We start from the raw sequence: 20,825 nt of genomic DNA on the forward strand, positions 1-20,825 counted from the left end.
ATCGATGCACCGGTGCCATTTGGGGGGGAGGCAGAGGGGGACTGGGGGAGGGGGGGGGGGGGGAGGGCGGGGGGGAGGGGTGGGTATGGTGGGGTGTTGGGGGGGGCATAGCACCCCAGTCCTGCCATGGGATGGGGAGGGCAGAGAGGAGGTGGGAGGGGAGGAATTGCAAGAGGCTGCACCCAAATAAATATATACATATATACACATGTATATATGTGTGGGGTGTGTATATATATATATATATATATATAGGCTTTGGGGGGAGAGCAGGGCACAGCAAAGCATCTGCCCCATGCGAGGGCTGCCGGGTGCATCCCCAGCATCCCTGCGCAGGGCCGGGCAGCGGCAGCACCCACGAGGCCGCTGTGGCACCGAGCACCCATGGGCTCCCTTCTCAGCAGTGTGGCCACCCCGGGGTGCCAGCGCGGACCATGATGGACCTGAAGGTGGACGAGGAGGAGGTGGACAGTGGGCAGCCGGTGAGCATCCAGGCCTTCGCCAGCAGCTCCACCCTCCATGGGCTCTCGCACATCTTCTCGTACGAGCGGCTGTCGCTGAAGCGCGTGGTCTGGGCACTGTGTTTCCTGGGCTCGCTGGCGCTGCTCGCCCTCGTCTGCACCAACCGCATCCAGTACTACTTCCTCTACCCCCACGTCACCAAGCTGGACGAGGTGGCGGCCACCAGGCTTACCTTCCCCGCCGTCACCTTCTGCAACCTCAACGAGTTTCGTTTCAGCCGGGTGACCAAGAACGACCTGTACCACGCCGGCGAGCTCCTCGCCCTGCTCAATAACAGGTGGGTGCCAGTGCTCAGAGGTGGCCCCAGGCGATGTCTCCGTGTGCCAGGGCAGGCCGCTGCGTGTGGCCCCAGCCACCCCACCATCCACGCGCCACGTGGGGCAGTGAGCACCGGAGAGGTGCACTCCATGACTGGTGTGGGCGGCATGTCTTTAGTCTCTGTGAGGGAGCAGATCCTGAGTTAGTTCATCTCTGCAGCTGGATGCGGCCGCTCTGCGGCACTGCCAGCAGCCGAGAGCGATGAGCCACCAGGAGCTACTGCTCCTGGGCACGTGGCTACCATGCTGGGGCTGCCCTGGATGGATCCAGCACGCGTGGCTCCTGTCCCCGGTGCACAGCACATGCAGCAAGGCCAGAGTGACTCTGTGGGGCAGATGCAGCATGCATGGCTCCAGCACCATGTCCTGGGTGCCTGACACATGCAGCGAGGCCAGGGATGCCAGCAGGTGAAGCCACTGAGCATCACCCACACACCAGGACCGGACATCGGTGCCATCTCTTGAGCTGTGGGACCCTGCGGTGGCAGCGGTCATGGGGAAGCCCCTCGCCCACTCTCCCCAGCCCACCCCCATGGCTGTAGCAGCTCCTTGGTGCTGCTGAGCTGTGGCCGAGAGCCTGGGGCTAGCAGCAAGGCACGCTCCCTGCCCGTACCCTTTGCCAAGAGGCTTCACCGCTGCCCCCGCTCATGCCCCAGGAAGAGTTTTGCAGCCACGAGAACTGGGGATGAGACCCAGCACACTCAGCCCATGTCCCGGTGAGGCCACCACCTGCAGCCATGATGCCACCAAAGCCATCTGGGCTGGCCCCAACCAGGGCAGGTGCTGCAGGACCAGCTCTGGGGCAAGTGGGACAGGTTTGGTATGTGGCCACTGCTGCTGCCCAGCTTCTCCTCCTCACCCATCCTCCTGCCGCCTCTCACACGCCTCTGGGCCACTTTGTGCTGTTGAATGCTCTGAAAATGCCATGCGCAAAGTGTCTGGGACTTTGCTGAGCCCACGCCAAGGTTGGGGCAGAAGTAGCTCGTGTGAAGCCCAAATGGCTTTTGCTGGCGGGAGCAGCCACCGCTGTCAGGCCTGAGCTTCTGCCTGCTCTTTCCCCTAAGATACGAGATCCCGGACACCCAGACCGCCGATGAGAAGCAGTTGGAAATCCTGCAGGACAAGGCGAACTTCCGAAACTTCAAGCCCAAACCTTTCAACATGCTGGAGTTTTATGACCGGGCCGGCCACGATATCCGGGAGATGCTGCTGTCCTGCTTCTTCCGTGGGGAGCAATGCACCCCCGAAGACTTCAAAGTGGTGAGTCCCCCCACGGCCCCGGCCCAATGCCATGTTTCCCTGATGCAAGGGGGGTGTTTGTCTGCCTGTAGCTGCTCCTGCCTCCTTTCAGCTTGGAAAGGACCAGCAGCACCTTCATTAAGGGGATGCCAGGGGATGCTGCTGGGTTTTAGAGGTCCAGGTCCTCCTCAGGAGCTGCTCGGTGCGGCTGCACGGGGTGCTTCGGCATGGGCAAAGCTCTCTGGGATCACTTGGGCTCTGCAAAGCAGGGTTGTGTGTGCCAGGCTGGAAGCCTTACGCTGGAAACGGCTGCATGGTGATGAGGCACCAGTGGAAAACCAGGGAGAGCCGCAGCGATGGCTGGAAGGGACCCGAGGGACCCCTGCAATCCCTGGGGGACAGCAGGTCCCGGTGGCACGGCATGCTGTTGTGTCCCACCATGGAGGTTGTGTCTCGTGCTGGTGCACGGATCCAGTGTACAATAAAGCCTTTATCCCCCTGCGCTGCCTCTCCCCCGTCCAGCTGGGAATTAAACAGTGCCGGCTATTCGGGTGCTGCCTAATAAATTCGGCAGCCGGGGTGGCTGTTCCTGAGCCGGCTCCAATGTGGAGCGTGCGGCTCTGCGCTGTTTGGGGTCCCCATCCTCGTCCCCATCCTCGGGATGTCCCACTCGCATCCCACACCGAGTGAGGATGAAGCCACTGAGCATGCCAAGGCACTGGCTGGGCATCCGCGGAGCTGCTGCCCAGGTCCCAGCGTAATTCGGGTGATTTTAATCATCTGCATTAAATTCCCTTGACAGGCTCTTTACATAGAGCAGTTCTCTGTTGTCAACCATCAGGCGTTTTATTTGTTAAATGGAGGCAAGTTGCAGCCGGAGGGGGCTGGATCCTCTCCAGCCTGGGCTGGCGAGCGGGGCCGGGTCCCAGCCTGCGTGTGGCCACCGGACGGTTTTGACACTGGGTTCTTCCCAGTGCACGGTTGTGTTTTCTGCGCCGAACCATCCTTGGGGACCTTCATCCCGGCTCCCTACCATCCATCTGTCGGGGCCCAACTACCCTGCTTTCTGCACCCCCTCCAATGGCAAAAGCAAAATAGGCTCGCAGCTGGTTTGTTATTCCTGCCTGGATTATTCCTTGCAAGCAGGTTGGGATGATTTAATGGATTTGATTAGAAAAAGCTGGCTCTGTGCTGTATTTATGTTGGTCTTTGGATTCCCCTTGCAGCCTTGCCCAGGCAGGTCTGTGCGAGCCGGGATGGGGACGGTGCTGCCTGTGCCTGGGGTCCCGGCAGCCGCCCCGTCTCACTAAGCTATTTAGGAAACCTTTGCCCCATCCCTGCGCGGGGGTCCCGGGGCTCGCAGAAGCTTTTAGAAGGGTTTGTTAGCTTAATTCCCGCTGCCTCACCTCTCCCAGCTCGGACTGCGTCCGCCCAGGCTGAGCTGGGCTCGGTGCTGCTCTGGGCCTGGTGGCACTGGTCGGGGCTGGTCGGTGCCGGGGATCATCACCCGTTGGTGCACCATCACCCCCGCAGCCCGCGCTGCCCCCATGGGGGGTCCCGCTGCCCCGTGCAGGGGCTGTGTTCACTTCTGCATTTCGGGGTGCCCCTTGCACCGTCCAGGCTGGTGGGATGCCCCGAGTGGGTGCTTTTGCAGCTGGCGCTGCCCTTCTCCTCCTGATAGAGAGGAGATGCCGTGTCCAGAGAGGGGCCTTCCCAGGGAGGATTTTTGGGCTGCCCAGACCCCGCAGGCTGGGGGGAGCTGCCTGCGTGCAGGCAGGGATGCGTGTCGGTCCTTTCCCAGCGCCTGTCCCCTTTGCAGCCATTTAAGTTCGGTGCCGTGGCCTGTGGGGAGAGCCGGGGGGGCCAGTGGGGAGAGTTTGGGGGCGAGTGGCCACCCGGGCGATGCTGGCTGCATGCTGATGCTGGCCGGCGCAGGAGGCGACGGGAAGAGCCGCGGCTCTGCCGCCAGCGCCGCGGCCCCGACATGCCGCGGCTGCCGCGTTATCTGTCCCCGGCAGAAGGGAGGGCTCGGGGGAGACGCGGCGAATGCAAATGAGGGGCTGCCGTAACCAAAATATCTGGGGTGACAATAAGGTGGCAGGAGCTGCCTCCTGCCAGCATGCCCCCTCGCACTGCCGGACGGGGGGAGAGCATCGCCGGGGTCAGCTGCAGCAGCCCAGGGCCCCCCCCCCAGTGCTGGGAGCACTGCCTGTGTGTGGGTCATGCACCCACCCAGGAGCATCCCAGGGGAGCTGCGTCTCAGTCCCCCCGCCGCAGCGATGGCATCCCCCTGCAGCCAGGACAGGATCCTCTGGCACGCGGGGCTCTTGCCGGATGCCGTGAGGAAGCCCATCCTGGGATTATACAGGCTTTTCCCACCCCTTCTTTCACCCTGCACATCAGGGGGGCCCTGGCATTGTTCATCCCCCTCCATCTCCACCCACCGCAGGGGCTGGGGGCTCCCCGGCAGCAGCCGTGTGCGGGATGCAGGGATGCTCCAGGGACAGAAGTGGAGCTGGACAGGTTCAGACTCGGGGGACTGAACCCTCGAAGAAGACCCAGGGGGAAACAATTGGCCCACCCCAGCTCTGCCCTGGCCCCTCACAAGCCCCCTAGCACCACGAAGGTGTCTGGCACCCATCAAAACTCCCCCACCACAGCAGTCCAGGGTGGGGAGGAGGACACACAGGGTGGTGTGGCCATCTCCTCTCCCCAGCCCCAAAATCCTGGCATGGCCTTAAAGGCCGGAGGGGAAGCAGAAGGCTGAGGGGCAAGTCCTGACCCCTGAGGGACACAGGCTGAGGATGTCCCCATCACCGGGGCTGTGCCCAGAGCTTTGCACCTACAGGGCCACGCATGGGATGGGCAGGGGGTGGCCGCCCAATTCCCCGTTGTTGGGAAGGGGGAATTACCCTCGCCATTGCCTCCGTTTCGGGGCCGCGCTCCCCGATGTGCTCGTTAGCGGCAGAGATCAATGTTTCACGCATGCTACTTCATTATTTATAAGTTGGAGCCCTCGATCCTCTGCAGGAACGCGCGTCCCCATCAGCTCCCAGCTTGCATTTCCCCTCCCTCCCCACACCGGCAAAGGGCCCCTGGAGCCCTGCTCATCCCCCGTGGATCTGCTCCTCACCCAGCAAGGGAAAAGCCCAGGAGTCCTGTCTCTGGGCTCTAAACCCTATTAATTTTCTTTCCAGCCCAGGGAAAAAAGGAGAAACCCAGAGGATAAGCTTCCTCTGCATGTCCCAGTATGGCCCATGGGATGGAAATTGGGGCTGCCCCATGTAAAAACAGCATTAAACCTCAGGACAGTGCCCCGTGCTCGTGAAACCCCTTTTCAGGGGTCGGTGCAGCCAGGGGTGACGTGAGCGGCCGTGCGTGGTGCAGTGCAATGTGCATTTGCAGCTTTTCCTTCTCACACCCCTCGAGCCCGTCCCGGGGGAGAGCCACGTCCCCCGCTCCTCGTCACTGTCCTGCTTCAGGCCCCAGTGGCCGAGCCCGGCATGGGTGCTGGGAGCCCTGGGGCAGAGCGCACGGGACATCCTCAATAAACTGCAGAGGATTAAGACCTCTGGACCATTTCCACGAGGCTCCGGGGCTGAGCTGGCACTAGGGAGAATTGAGTTTGACATGGAGATCATGCCGCTGCCTCTCGCATTGGATTCTTCATCCTCTACCCTGGAAATACCGAGTGCACGGAGGAAGAGCAAGGGAGGGAAAGGGAAAGGTCTGGAGCAGCCCCAGCGAACCCTGACCACACTCCTCCTCTCCTCCTTCCTCCTATCTCTGGAGCAATGCAGGAGCTGATGTGATGGAGGACAGATCCGGCAGCATCTTATTGTACCCCGCTGCACCCCATTGCACCCTGCTGAGCCTCCTCAGTGCCCTTCGGAACCCCACTGCACCTTGGTGAACCCCACTGCACCTTGGTGAACCCCACCGGACCCCACCAGATCCTGCTGTGCCCCTCTGCACCCCACTGTGCTCCTGTACCCTGCTAAACCCCAAAGCATGCACCTCTGCACCCCAAAGCTGCTCTGCACCCCTCTGAACCCCCTGCTTAGCCCACCTCACTCCAGCCGGTGTGTGTTGGGGGTCAGCTTCTGCCACCCTAGCAGCATGGTGGCTTTCCCCCCCCCAAAAAAAAAACCCTCATGTCATGGAAACCTGCCCCATTGGTGGGTACTGGAGGACACCCACCAAACCAGCATCCACGGGAGCTCAGAAGGAGGGGTGCAACGGGGCACGCTGCTGGTCTCAGGGTACTCAAGCAGAGGATGCTGCTGGTCTCTGTGCTCTGCCTTGACCCTCAGCCCCACGGGACCCACGCCCCAGCACCCACCGGGGGACACAGGCGTCTGGCCCGCGGCACCCCATGGCCCCACTCGGAGCTGTGGCAGTCACAAGCCCGGGAGACCCACGGTGAGCGGAGCTCCCCCGCGGCGCAGCGTTAGTGGGTAATCATAGAGCTGGAGTGAAAAGCATCTCCAACACAGCTGGAGAGACCGGGTGCGGGAATTACTGATGCCCAGATATTTCCTGGAGCTTTAGACAGTTAATAAACAAACCGCGTGGGCCCATCTGGCTCTGGAAAAACAACTTGGGGGCCACGCGTGGGCGGCAGGGGTGGCCACTGGCCCCAAATAACACCGTCCTCCCAGTTTGGGGCCAGTCCCCAGCAGCACGCCGAGCCCCGGCAGCTCCCACCACAGTGCCTGACGGAGCCGGCACGTTTACAAATTCTGTAAGACGTTCAAGTGATTTATGTAAATCACTTTTTAAAGCGACACAGGGGCTCCTAAATAACTTATAAGCGTTTGAAACTGCTCGCATGTACCCGTTATTTCTCAGCGGCGGTTCACCTCCGGCATCCCGGCGGTTCTCCCCGGGGCCCGGCTGCGCCATCCCCACCTGCATCATCCGCAAACTCCCGGCTGGGCTCACCCTCCGCATCGACCTCTCTCTGCTGTCGAACAACAGCATCGTTTGACCACAGAGGTTACATCATTTTCCAGACGAATGAAGCAAACCCAGAGGGACATGGGCTGCCTGGTGCAAAATAATTGGAGGTGATGGAGCAGAGGAGCAGGCACGCACGGGACCGCAGCCGCGGACGGGACCGCAGCCGTTTGCTGGTGGTGACTCGGCTCTCCCGGGAAGCACAGTGGGTCGGGAGCCCCCCGACTCTGTCGGCTCATCTGCAGCTCGGAGACTTTCAAGTATCATGGTATTTTGCTCAAAGCAAATCATCCAGAAAGCGGCCGTGAGCCGTTTAGCCCTCAGGCGCGGATCAGAAACGCCGACGAGCGTTGCTCCTTGGCTGCCTCCTTTCCCCGGCTTCACCCAAGCTTTTCCAGACCCGGCCGCCCGCGGGGTGCAGGCAGGAGGATTGGGGATCCCTTGGCTGCTTGTGGCTTTGCTCACCCCATGCTGATGCTGACGTGGGGACAGCAACTCTTGTTTGAAGCCAGTTGCATTTCACACTCGTTGTGTAGCGGGACAATGATGCTGTGGTGTGACCCCGGCGCTGTTGCGGCATGGGAGCAGTGCCACCGAACCCACCATGATCTTGGCCAAGCCGGCACAGAAGAGGATCAGGAATAAGCGGGCTGAGGACATCGGCGCTGGGCACGGCACGGCGGGAGGCTGACGCGTGCCTGTGCCTCGCAGCCTCTTCATTAGCAGCTCTGCAATGGAGAGGGTAAATCATTTAGCGCCTCGAACCTCTAAGCACTGAACAACATCGCTCCTTCCCGCCCCGGCAGGCAATTAGGAAAGGAGAGAGAAGGGCGAGGGAGGGGATTGTGCCCCTCTGCTGCGCTCTGGGGAGACCCCCCTGCAGTGCTGCCTCCAGCTCGGGGGGTCCCCACAGCAGAAGGCCCCGGAGCTGTCGGAGCAGGGCCAGAGGAGGCCCTGGAGATGCTGGGAGGGCTGGAGCCCCTCTGCTGGGAGGACAGGCTGGGAGAGGTGGGGGGGTCAGCCTGGAGAAGAGAAGGCTGCGGGGAGACCTCCGAGCCCCTTCCAGTGCCTAAAGGGGCTCCAGGAGAGCTGGGGGGGGGACTCAATCAGGGAGGGAAGTCACGGGATGAGGGGGAATGGTTTGACACTGGAAGAGAGGAGATTTAGATGAGGTATTGTGATGAGGGAGAAATTGTTGGCTGTGAGGGTGCTGAGCCCCTGGCGCAGGTTGTCCCGAGAAGCTGTGGCTGCCCCATCCCTGGAGGTGTTCAAGGCCGGGATGGACGGGGCTCGGAGCACCCTGGGCTGGGGGGAGGTGTCCCTGCCCAGGGCAGGGGGTGGCACTGGATGGTCTTTAAGGTCCCTTCCAACCAAAACCATTCTGTGACACACAGGATCAGGATCAGGCCCAGCCGGGGGTCATTTAGTCCCTGTCCCTGCCCAGGGACAATGTCCGGCCCCAGCAGCATGGACAGCCACGCGGAGCCACGGTGCACAGCAGCACGCAGAGGTGTCCCGCACACCCATGAGCACTTTGCACACCCAGACGCACCGCACACACCCGGAGGTGTCGTGCCAAGAGCTCAGAGTGGCTTCAATGCACCTCAGGCCATTCCTGCTCCTCTTGCGATGCCTTTGCACATAAAAAATCATTAACAAATGAATTATTAATTATTATTAATAAGCTTTAATGGCATCTGTGGCTGCTGGAAGAGATGAGAAGGCTTTCGAGTGCTATCCAGCCGAAATGGAAGGAAGGATGTCACGGCTGCGGACAGGGTACCCTGGGCACGGTTGCCCCATGGACACCGGCCCCCAAGGGAGCCGCAGGCTGGAAACACAGCCCCGGACCACCAGCCTGTGGGACTTTTCCAAATGGTTCCCGCTTAATCGCCCTTCGATCATTATCCTGAGCAGGCGCGAGGGACACGGCGCCTTTGCTGACTGGGGGTATTTCGAAGAATCTGCCCAGGAAACCTCCTGGTGCCACTTTCCCTCCCCCCGATATCGAGTGGGGAGATGCTGGGGTGGAGGGGGACAGGTCCCCCACGCATGCGGAGCCACGCAGGAGGCCCAGATCTCCGCAGGGAGATCCGAGAAATTAACTGTCTCGCAGCCTTTTGCCTTGGTTTTAATTTATCTGGCTTTTTATAGGCGCCTTTGTTTTATTGCCTGCAGAGAGTTTGGCCGGAGCCGGAGCTCTCTAAGCAGCAGGCATCACTGCTATTCCCGAAACAACCATGACTTAAGAAGCTCCTCACCATCTCAGGCTCTTATTTATTTATACGGGCCCTGACACTTGGATATTATAACCTTTTATTTATTTTTTTTTTTTTTTTTTTTTTTTTTTTAAGCTTTATAGAGGGTTTGGTGCATCCGCATCCAGGCTCTTACCGTAAGGACAGAGACGGGGTGCGGGACGGTGCTGGGGCAGGCTGCTTCCCACCCTCCCTCCAGTTAATTGGGGATTTTAAGCCCCCTTCTCCTTGCTCTCCTGGCAGCCCCACAGCCCGGCTAAGCGATGGGGAGACCCATTCAGAGCAGCCGCACGCCGGGGCTGCGTGTCCACCCTGCTTGGATTAGATTAGATTTGAAAACCGTGATGTGAGCAGAGCCAGAGGAAGCGAACGCAGCAAGAAAACCAGATAGGAATACAATTTCCACCACCCCCCTCCCCACCAATAAAACCATCGGGTTGAATCTGCTTGCACGAACTGTCTGAGCAATTGTGAAGGATGTCGGAAAAAATTGCAACCTGCTTATGGGTAATTCGTGATCGGCAGGGAACGTGGAACAGCACTGGGATGAGTGTCCGCACAGAATAATCCCAGCTGCCTGGGAATTAGCGGCACCTCAGCAGCATCCTCCGCATCCCGCAGGGCAGGAGCCAGCACAGTCCCGGTGACCCCTCCACGGCACAAAGGGACACCGCCAACGGGTAAATCACCCGGAAAGCTCTCAGCATTACAAACTGTTTCAATTATAGGAGAGTAAATATATCCCCAGCGAGAAGGATAAGGTGGCTGTAGGAGCCATCACAGGGGATGCACAGCGCAGGGCCCGGCCGCAGGCACGCACTCGGCGGCCAGCAGAGCTGGGGGGGTCCCGGCTGAACCCCCCGGGGACCCCGAGCCAGTGGGGCTGCAGGTGGTCTCTGTGCCCAGGGCAGCAGCGCCAGCACCCAGCTGGGAAGCGCTTGGCAGCGCCTGGCCCAGGGAAGCTTTGAAAGATTAATGGAGTTTAAATGGAAGCGTTTGGAAAGGAGATAAGGCTCGTCTGATATGAAATCATATGAAACAACGGGAGCCAGGGAGGCCCCAGGTCCATAATGAAGTCCACTTAGCGCATTACTCACCATAATGTGCTTTTTATTAAAGTCTTGCGCTGCAGATGCCGGGTCTGCAGCCGATAACCTGGGGCAGGATGGCACAGGGACCTGGAGCACCCAGCCCCTCCACCCTGAGCCCTGTCACCAAAAGCAGCGGGGACGGAGCGTGCCAGCCCTGCACGGTCCCAAAAAAAGGACTTTTGGTTTCCCATTCCCGGTGCGAGCCAGGGATGGGGCTCCTGCATGACCCAGCGCCGCAGCATCACTGGTCCCCACGGCTGGGGCTGGGCTGCCCAAGCCCGCGGGGACGGGGTGGAGAGGAGGCGGAGGTGGGGAATAATACAGAGGAAAAACTCCTTTTTAATCATCAATTTTTCTGCATTAGAATGTGACATGCTAATCCACTGTGAAGCGTCTAATCTGGGGGATAAAGGGCCGGATAACACAAGCTGCGCCCGGCTTGGCTGGCGGAGCGAGCGGAGGCAAGGTGGCAGCATCTGATAAGGGGCGGCAGGATTAGTCCCGGCAGAGATCCCGTCCACCCAGGCAATCCCACCTTGCTCGGCTGCCCCGACTCTGCTTCTCACCAGGGTCAGGGATGGTATCTGCAGCAGTGGAGCCATCCCGAAGCGGCTCATCCTGCCCAGAGCGGCGATGGAGGCACTGCGGGTGCCACCACCAACGTCTTGGCAGCTCTGGGAGCTGCAAAGCACCTTCATGGGCCAAGGCACATCGCAAACCCGATTTTTCTCCCCTCCGATGCGATGCACCCGGCTGTGCTGCGGGAGTGGGACAACCCAGCTGCGGGCCGCCCCATCAAACATCCATCCCCCAAATCCTGCTGCCAAAGTTGCACCCCATCTCATCCCTCCCCACGGGTCAGCTCCGGGCACGATGCCGGCAGCTCGGCCCCGGCTCGGCCGGTCCTTGGCAGGGATGGGCAGCGCCCGGTTACAAAAGCGAGCGGGTCCAGCTCCCGGGGCGCTTTCTGCGACAGCCTCCCCGGGGCTGGGCTGCCGCTTGCAGGCCTGGGATAACAGAGCTTGCAATGTTGTTTTCTCCTCGCCTCCTCGGGGATTGGTTTATCTCTATGAATAACTCCATCCCGGCTTTGATCTCCTCTGCCATTAAAGCGTGACAGGCTGTGAAATGTGCTGTTGCTGCCGTCAAATCCCCCTCCCGCTTCCCCCCCCGCCGCCTCCGTGCTCCCCTCCGCTCCGGGGAACCTCCTTTCCCGGGCCCGTGATGAGCTGCAAAGCATAGAGCAGGGCCGAACTGCCCCGGGACAGTGGCCAAACACTATTCGGGAGCCAGGAAAAAACAGGCTCCTTCCACCATCCCGCATCCCTCGCTGCAGCCGGGAGGAGGGCATTGAGCATCCCTGGACCGCAGCAGTGGCTCGGGGTGTGGCGGCATCATCCCAGCACGAGACGCCACGGGGGCTGATGTCACGGCTAATTATAGCATCCCCCGTCCCTCTCCCCCGCCAAAGCTTTACCTGAGAGAGGGTAAAAATAACTCCTGGCGAGGGAGGAGCTGGAACAAGCCCAAGGACTCCTCCAGCATCTCCGAAACTTGCACAAACCAGGACAGCACCCCTCTGCCTGCAACGTGGGGACATGGCCACGGTTTGTCCCCAGTTGCAGGGTCAGGACATGCTCCCCTGGGCGCCAGTGCCACTGTTCTCTTGGCTGCGACCGGCCCCGGTCACCTTCACCCCAGCTCAAGTGTCGGCTCTGGGACAGGCGGTGGTAACCGGAGCTGGGACAGAGCTCGTCCTCACCGCCCCGCGCGGCTGCTGGGAACCGGCCCCGGCACTCTCCGCAGACTGTTTAAGCCAAGTGAGGCAGGTTAATGGCCCCGGCTGATGATGGAGTGTTTTCATTACAGCATCTCCCTCTCCCTGATGCAATTGCTCCCAAGAAGACACATGAAACCTCCCCATGCCGTAGGATCGGGTCAGCCCCTCGCTCACTCCATCAGCAACTGTCCCACGGGGCCCCGGGCAGCACCGCTCGCCTCTCAGTGCTCTGCCAGGGCTAAACAAACCTCTTGAGGCTTCTCTTCCACTTTCCTTCTTCTCATCTCCCTCCTACAGACATTGCACAGAAACTCCCTGTCCCAGAGCTGGGGAACACCAGAAATCCCACCCTGACCTCAGCCAGCTCGCACCTGCTCGCTCCCTGCCAAGAGCATCCTCTATGCGTGTTCCCACAGAGATCCTCCCAGCTTGCTCCCGCAGGGCTGAGCCAGCCCAGTGCTCCCAGGCCCCCTCCCGGGTGAAGCCCTGATGCCTTTCTAGCCCAGTCCTGCCCACGGTGCAGCTGCAGTTCGTCTCCCTCAAACGCAAAGGTGACCCGGTCCCCATGGCATGGTGGCTCCCAGCCACCCAAACCGCCTCCCTGGTCCCACTTCCCAGGATGAGTTTCCAGCTCAGACTCGCTGGGTTGCTCCCAAAAGGCACAGCCTTGCTCTCAGCTTTATGAAATTTCATCCCATGGCTCTGGCGCTCGTCCCCAAGGTCACCCACCCTACCTCCTGGGTGCCGACAGTGTCCCCAGCTTTGTGGTAACTGCCAGCGTCCCTCCTACACAGGGGCCCTGTTGGGAATATTGAGCTTGGGGAGCCCCAGGGTGACCCCTCGAGGGACAACCCGGTGTCACATCATCTGTCATCGTCTTGGCTGAGCCTGCCCTGGCAGACATCCCCAGTGCATGCCTTGCCCGCTACACCGGCATCACTTGCTCGAGTAGAACAGATAACTTTGCACTGGTATCAGATCAGGTTTGTACAAGTCTCCTGGTTGCATTTGTGCCCCGGGTTCGGTGGTACCCGTGTCCATGAGCCAGGATGTGCTCAGGGACCGGGGGCCCCATGGTGCATATGGGGAAGGAGGAACAGCAGCTGAACCGTCGGGCTGGGGCATGCTCATCGCACCCAGGCATCGGCCAAAACCTCCTGTCCAGATCTTGAGCATCGAAACACTGCCGTATTTAGATGTTCCCTTTCCCCTTGGGCCGGCGATGGCGACTGCGGTGCCGGGATGGGGCTGGAGATTGCTCTGTGGTCACATTGGATGCTTTTATGAAGTGCTGAGTGCAGGAAAAAAGCAAACCACAAGAAGGGGCTGTGCTGCGGCAGGGCTGCAGGGAGGAGACGCCTTTGCTCCCAGCAGCCAACCCGGCCATCGGCTCCATCCCACCACCTCACGGCAGGGCTGCCTCCTCCGGACCCCCAGCCCCAGCCGGCTCCGCAGCAAGAGGCCTGGATGCCATCCGCCGGGGGTGAATCGCTGTGGGAAGCACGAAGTGACATGTTGCACGCTGGCGGGGCTCGGCAGAAGGCATCATCACCTGAACCATGGCAGTGCCCAAATCCTGCTAAAACCAGCCCTGGCTTGGAGGAGGACGGACCTCGCACTGCTTGGGACATCGCCTTCGTCGGATGCTCCCATGCACACGCTGCTGCCCTGGCAGAGGGAGATGAGCCCGCAGGGATGGGTGCTGCCGGGGCAGGATCAGCACCGCGAGAGCTTGGGGACCTTATAGCATCCTTCCGCCCCCGCTGGCACCACCTGGGCGGGCGCTGCAGCAGGAGGGTGTCACAGGCGTTTTGGGAAAACCTCTGGCTCCAGCTGCCCTGGCAAAGAGCTCGGCGAGCCCGGCATATGGCGGCTCTGGAAACAGCCCGGCACCCGGCAGGGAGGCCCTGGCTGGAGCAGCCGGTCGGGCTGCCAGGGCTGCGCTGCCCCGCGGCGAGGACGGAGGATGCGGTGTGGGTACGCAGCACGCCGGGTGCCTGCGCGCACTCCCGTGCACACCCGTGTTCACCAGACCCGGCAGCCCCTCAGGTCCCCCAGGCAGCACCGGGAGCTCCCAACACATCGGTGCTTCTGGAGCCGGCGACGTCTCTGCTCCGTCCTGCCAGCCACAGCCGGCCGGTCCCGGGGGACCTGGGGAGTCCGCAGAACCGCCCCTCGCTCCTCCTCTCCTCCTCCCTGCTCCTGATATACCCTCCTCTCTCCGTCCCCTCTGAGCATCCCTCTGCTCCTCTCCCTCACTGCTGCTTGCCTCTCGCTCCTTTTCCCTTCTCCGTTTCTCTTCTCTGAACTTGCCCCTTCCTCCTTCCCTGCTCTCCCCCAGCCCCTCTCACCCACACCCCGGGGAACCGACCCACCATTGAAGACCCCCAGGCTGTGGCAGAGCAGGGGCCAGGACCCCCACACCGGAGCCGGGACCTCCACGCTGGACAATGCCTCTCCAGATATTCTGCACCATCTCCTTCTCCAGTGAGGAAGGACCAAGAGACGCTGCAGCCACCGGGAGGGGAGAGGATGGAGCAGACGAGTTCCTGTACGGGCAGGAGGAGGATGAAGAGGAGGAGGAGGACACGGGGGCAGCCACAGACTTCGTGGCCTTTGCCAGCAGCTGCACGCTGCATGGGCTGAGCCACATCTTTGTGGAGGGCAGCCTGGGCGCCCGGCAGGCGCTCTGGGCGCTGGCCTTCCTCCTCTCCCTCTCCGTCTTCCTCTACCAGGTGGCCGACCGCATCGTCTACTACCTGGAGTACCACCATGTCACACTGCTCAGCGAGGAGGACAGCCCCGAGATGACCTTCCCCGCCGTCACCTTCTGCAACATCAACCGTGTGCGGGTCTCCCAGCTAAGCCACGAGGACCTGCTCTACCTGGCCCCCCTGGTTGACTACGAGCCCGGCATGGAGCTGGGCTTTGCCCCGGCTCAGCCTGACCTCGGGGATGAGGACGAGCCCCTAAATTTGTATGGGTTTTTTAACCGCACTTGCCACCAGCTGGAGGACATGCTGCTGAGCTGCAGCTACCGGGGCAAACAGTGCGGCCCCAGCGACTTCGTGGCGGTGAGTAGCCCCAAGGCAGCCGGGCACGGGGAGCAGCTCCGGCCGGCATCGTGTCGGATCAGGCACAGTGAGTGACACCGTCTTTGTCAGCTCACTTGGGGACAGGCTGATATTTCAGCCCTGTCCGCTCCCTCCTGGGCGTTTTGCTGGAGTTGGGGACGGCACCGGCTGTGGAGACCCTCTGGCGGGACACGGAGAGCAGCCCCAGGGCTGTGCTTGCAGAGGAGGTGCCTGGCACCTCCATCCTGGCGTCACCACCGCCCGTGGGGAACCATGCGGTCTGCAGCCCACTGACCCCACATGGCCCTTACCCGGGCTGGCAGCAGCTCAGCGGCGTGGGGACATGCCGGCTGCCGGAGCTGGAACGGCCGAGGAGGGACGGGGGGGTTCAGGATCGCATCCAGCCTTCTCCTCTGCAGGGATGGAGGAGGGTTTGGTGGAGGCACTGGTGCAGGTGTAGGGCTGAGTGCCGCCATCTCTGGGGCTGCTGTGGGGTCTGTGGGGTTGAGGTGCTGTAAATCTGCAAAGTGTCTCCTCCGAGTCCGTGCCATCCCTGTGCCTCGGTGGGCAACGTCTCCTCCTCTGCCAGGGCAAAGACGGGCAGTTCCAACAGTGAGAGACACACGTAGGGCAGGAGCCTGGGTGGGATGGTACCCCCAGGCTGCAGACGGCCGTGTTTGGGGCTGGTGATGCCCTCCCTGCTCCACGCCGTGGTGCCGGCAGCAGTTTGGTGCCGGCAGAGGGGCCCCAGCCTCAGCCCCGTGTCTTCTCCTGCAGGTCTTCACCCGCTATGGGAAGTGCTACACCTTCAACGCGGGGCAGGACGGGAAGCCCCGGCTCATCACCATGAAGGGGGGCACCGGCAACGGCCTGGAGATCATGCTGGACATTCAGCAAGACGAGTACCTGCCAGTGTGGGGGGAAACAGGTAACGCATTGCCCCAGCGGCTTTGCCAGCAGGTCTGCTCGGTCACCAGGATCCCAGGGTGCTTCTCAGCCCCTTCTCATCTCCCCACCCCATGGGTCCACGTCCCTCAGGCTCCCTTCTCTTCCCTCCTTCCATTTCTCATCGCTCCGGGTCCTTTTCTTTCCTTTTTCCTCCTTGTCTTTGCTCTTCGCCATGGCAACTCCCCATCGGTTTAGACAAGCAGCCATCGCTTGTTTATAAATAGAGGCAAACACTTTCCCTGCCGTTCTCCCCGGGTGCTGGAGGGTCAGAGGCGGAGGGGACAAGGACACGGTGCAGCAGACAGGGATGGATGAATGGGCACAGGAAGGAATGGTTTTGCCCAGGGGAAGGGTGGGAGACAGAAGAAATGTGGGTCTCTCTTGCAGCGGGGCTCGGTGAGTCCAGCACCACGCTCACCCCGCTTCTCTCTGCCGCAGATGAGACCTCGTTCGAAGCCGGGATCAAGGTGCAGATCCACAGCCAGGACGAGCCCCCACTGATCGACCAGCTGGGCTTCGGGGTGGCTCCTGGCTTCCAGACCTTCGTGTCCTGCCAGGAGCAGCGGGTAAGGACTGGGGGCTGTGGGGTGCTCCCTCCAGCCCCGCTGTGGGACGCTGAGCCTCCTCCCCGTGCCCCCATCCCCTGCCCCCATGTCGGATGGAGAGGGGGACTCGGCCCCGGGGACTGATGCAGCGAGGGTGTCTGTTCCCCCGCCACGCTGGGGGCTGGTGGGCTTCTCTCCTCACTCCTGGCTTCTGCCCCCTCCCAGCTCATCTACCTGCCGCCTCCTTGGGGCGACTGCAAGGCCACGGCGGGCGACTCGGAGTTTTATGACACCTACAGCATCACTGCCTGCCGCATCGACTGCGAGACTCGCTACCTGGTGGAGAACTGCAACTGCCGCATGGTGCACATGCCAGGTGAGCCCCGCGCGGGGAAGGGTCCGGCCCCCACCAGGCTCAGCCCTCCGACGCCGTCCCAGTGGGAAAACCTGCTTTCTCTCTCCCCCAGGCGATGCCCCTTACTGCACGCCGGAGCAGTACAAGGAGTGCGCGGATCCGGCCTTAGGTGAGGCTGCCCGGCCCTGAGGGACCAAGCTGTGGGTGTTGGGTTTCTCCATCTCTCCATCTCCTTCTCTCCCTGCCCAGATTTCCTGGTGGAGAAGGACAACGAGTACTGCGTCTGCGAGATGCCCTGCAACGTGACCCGCTACGGCAAAGAGCTCTCCATGGTGAAGATCCCCAGCAAAGCCTCCGCCAAGTACCTGGCCAAGAAATACAACAAATCGGAGCAGTACATCGGGTAATGTGCTGTGGCCACGGCGATGGGGCGGCGTCTTGTCCCTCCATCCCAAATCGCAGCGTGATGCGGCTTATGTTTTACACAGGGAGAACATCCTGGTGCTGGATATCTTCTTTGAAGCCCTGAACTATGAGACCATCGAGCAGAAGAAGGCGTACGAGGTGGCCGGCTTGCTGGGTGAGTGTTGGTGGCTGTGCCAGGGACGCTGCGGCAGCACCTATCCGGCATCCCCCAACAAGGAGGTCACATGTCGGCCCCATATACCACAGCCCTGTGTTATGGTTTGAGAAAGCCACAACAATTTATTGTCATTTAGACAACTATTCTATCACCTGGGGACCCCTCTACACCTGGGAAGGGGAATCGGGGAAAAAACAAGGAGACTCGAGGGTTGAAATATAAACAGATTTAATAGAATAAGACTAGATAACGAACATTAATAACACTAGAGAACCAATATAAAATATACAAGGATTATCCTCAGCCCATTCTATCAGTAGAAGCTGTGCGCTCCCCGCAAGGGACAGCAAATGTGGGACACTGAGCGCCGCAGCTTCAGCAGGAAGGGAAGGGCTCAGGGCTCCGGCACTGGGGCAAGGAGTTCTCAGGGTCACCGCCATTAAGGAAAGAGAGAACTTCGCAGCAAACTTTCTAATTTATATTGAATGTGCCATTGATGGTATGAAATAACCCTGTTGGGCAGCTTGGGTCAAGTGCTCAGGTCTTGCTCCTCCTCATCCCCGCACCTGGCGAGCTTGAAAACACTGAGACCTTGAAACCCACATCTCATAGCTGGCTATAAAGTAAATATTTTCACAAATTTGGACACTAGAGACTTCTAAAAGTGCAGTTTTCCCAAGCATTAGAAGAGAAATTAGTCCTGTGTTGCTCAAACCAGGAGACCCTGTTCCCAAGGCAGCGGGATGTGCTGACAGAGTGGATGCCGAGTGGAGCACCCGCTGCCGTGGGCAGGCACCAGTGATAGCGGTGACGAGTTCTGCCCTTTCTCTGCTCCCTCTGCCAGTGGAGGCCGGACTCACGCCAGCCTGATGGCTTCTCTCTCCTCTGCAGGTGACATTGGAGGGCAGATGGGGCTGTTCATTGGGGCCAGTATCCTCACAGTTCTGGAGCTGTTCGACTACGCCTATGAGGTGAGTGTCTCTGCCGTCCCCCGGCTGCCGGGGGGGCACAGGTTATCCTGGAGCACCGAAGAGCTGCCCATGAGCCCCCAGGGCACTGAAATTTGGCTCTTGCAGGTGATCAAGCACCGGCTGTGCCGGCGGGGCAAGTGCCGCAAGAACCACAAGAGGAACAACACGGACAAGGGCGTCGCGCTGAGCATGGACGACGTGAAACGCCACGTAAGTGCCAGGCATGCCACGGGAGCTGCTGGTCCCCTCGTGCAGCTCAGAGGCTGCCCCAAATGTGTCGGGTGTGGGGGGGTGTCACCATTTTGGGGAACGCTTGGGAAAGGAGCAGAGGCACCAGGCAGAGATGCTGTGGGGGACAGGACTCACTCTCTGCGGGGGTCTGGGTGAAACCTGTGACCCCAGCATCCTGTCCATCCTCTGCCCTGCAGAATCCCTGTGAAAGCATACGGGGCCACCCGGCAGGCATGACGTACGCAGCCAACATCCTACCTCATCACCCGGCCCGGGGCACCTTTGAGGACTTCACCTGCTAACCGACGTCTGGATGTACAACCTGAGCTACCAAAGCCCTCCGGAGAGCTGCCCTTCTCCCTGCGAGCGCCAGTGGAGACACACATCTAGGGGACCTTGCTCCTCGCCACGGTGGGACACGGACAAGAGCGACGGCCTCGGATTTCGGGGCAGGCGGTCGGGTCGGGTGATGCTCGAACCCGGCGCGCGGCCCCCGCGGCGGCTGCTCCGTGCCTGCCCCACTAGTTCAGAGACTCGAGGACGCTCCAGCCCGGCCATCCTCGCGGTGCGGGGAGCGACACGCACAGCGGGCTGGGGCACGGGCCTGCCCCGTCTCCTCCCCTCGGCTCCCCTCGGCCTTTTTAACTAGAAACCCAGAAGCCAAGAAGAAGCAGCCATTCAGCCGCAGAGTCTCCATCCACAGCCCTGTCCGTCTGTCCGTCCATTGTCTCCATGCCCATCCTGCTCCAATGCTTTGGCCGGCGCTTGCTGGGACCCCTGTGCCCAGCAGGAAGGGTCATCAAGGAGCCCCACAGCGTGCCTGGCAGCGGGTCCGGCAGTCCCAGGAGAGCCTGGTTGTCCCCTGGGACCACGGTGGCCCTGCAGCCCGTCCTCTCCTGAGCACTCCTGGCCACTCCATGCGCATGAAGACGGGGCACCTCCACCTCTCCAAAATGTCTTCCTTGGCACCCTGCCCCAGGGACGGCAGTGCCCAGCCACCGAGCTCGCTGGCCAGCCACGAGCACCAGAGGGGACTCGGACGAGGGGCGCCACCTCGGCACCAAAGACCACGCTGCCCGGGCACTCTCCCTCGTCCGCATCGGGTCGGGTGACAACGTGGTCTCCCTGCCTGTCTCTCCTGGGCTCCGCACAGCCTGGCCAGTGCCAGCCCTGCCCCCGCAGTCCCTCCTGTCCCCAGGGAACCTGGGGCTACCCTGTGCAGCCCCCAAAAACAGCCATCCTCGGGGAGAAAGGCAGAAGGAAAACTCCTGGCCCCCATTTCAGCTGCAGCCACCAGCCCGGCTCAGCCAGGGGCACCGCGAGGGACAGCCCCTTGGCACCGCTTCGGCCGGGCAGGCATAGGAGCCCCAACACCAGAAGGGTTCATAGGTTGAGGGACACCCCATGGCACAGGGTGCTCTGGTCCACAGGACCACAGGCTCCCACTCCGCTGAACCCCCCAACAGCAGCTGCCCCCGGGCACCGCGAGCCCTGGGCATCCTCGGGGCCTCTGTGGCCTCGCTGCCCTGGGACCGCCACTGCCCTCTCCCCGGCACGCAGAGACCGGCCCTGGCAGCTGGGGTCCATCCGGCCGGCACTGGCCGAGTCTCTGCTCCCCGGGCCCGCAAGCGCACGCCATTTCGCTCCAGGGTCAGTGGAAATTGGCCTCCCCCAGCCCCACCAGCCCCCAGGCCCCACGCATCAAGCAAGAGCCCTCCCAGGGCTGAAGTGCTACTTATCTTTAAGAGCTTTTGCAATAAGTCTTTTTAGTAATTATTATTTCTAAATGGCAGTTTTGTTTTTATTATTGTCATTGTTATTATTATTTGCTTCCTGACCAAAATTAGGAACTGGGGGTCAGTCCTTTGTATCCAGCAATCGCCCAAAGATGACGGGTCGGCCACATCCATAAATTTTCTTATGGATTTTTCCTAACGTTTCATTGCAGTTCA

The 20,825-nt window shown here is 61.2% G+C and overlaps 1 protein-coding gene across 2 annotated transcripts; it reads left to right on the plus strand.

Moving 5' to 3' along the window:
- Positions 1 to 434: 434 nt before the first annotated feature.
- ASIC1 (acid sensing ion channel subunit 1) lies at positions 435 to 19,175 on the plus strand (the record flags this gene model as incomplete). Of its 2 annotated transcripts, XM_082496350.1 has the most annotated exons (11): positions 435 to 799; positions 1,904 to 2,099; positions 16,018 to 16,168; positions 16,627 to 16,754; positions 16,959 to 17,109; positions 17,201 to 17,257; positions 17,338 to 17,491; positions 17,577 to 17,668; positions 18,563 to 18,642; positions 18,748 to 18,852; positions 19,071 to 19,175. In XM_082496350.1, the coding sequence occupies 11 exons, from the start codon at positions 435 to 437 to the stop codon at positions 19,173 to 19,175; spliced, it is 1,584 nt and encodes a 527-aa protein (XP_082352476.1). The 2 variants fall into 2 exon arrangements, with proteins under 2 accessions (XP_082352476.1, XP_082352475.1); XM_082496349.1 differs by lacking the exons at positions 435 to 799; positions 1,904 to 2,099 and adding an exon at positions 14,617 to 15,240.
- Positions 19,176 to 20,825: the final 1,650 nt, after the last annotated feature.

The sequence above is a fragment of the Vanellus vanellus genome (assembly GCF_965231255.1).
Source record: "Vanellus vanellus genome assembly, chromosome: 28".
Classification (NCBI taxonomy): domain Eukaryota; kingdom Metazoa; phylum Chordata; class Aves; order Charadriiformes; family Charadriidae; genus Vanellus; species Vanellus vanellus.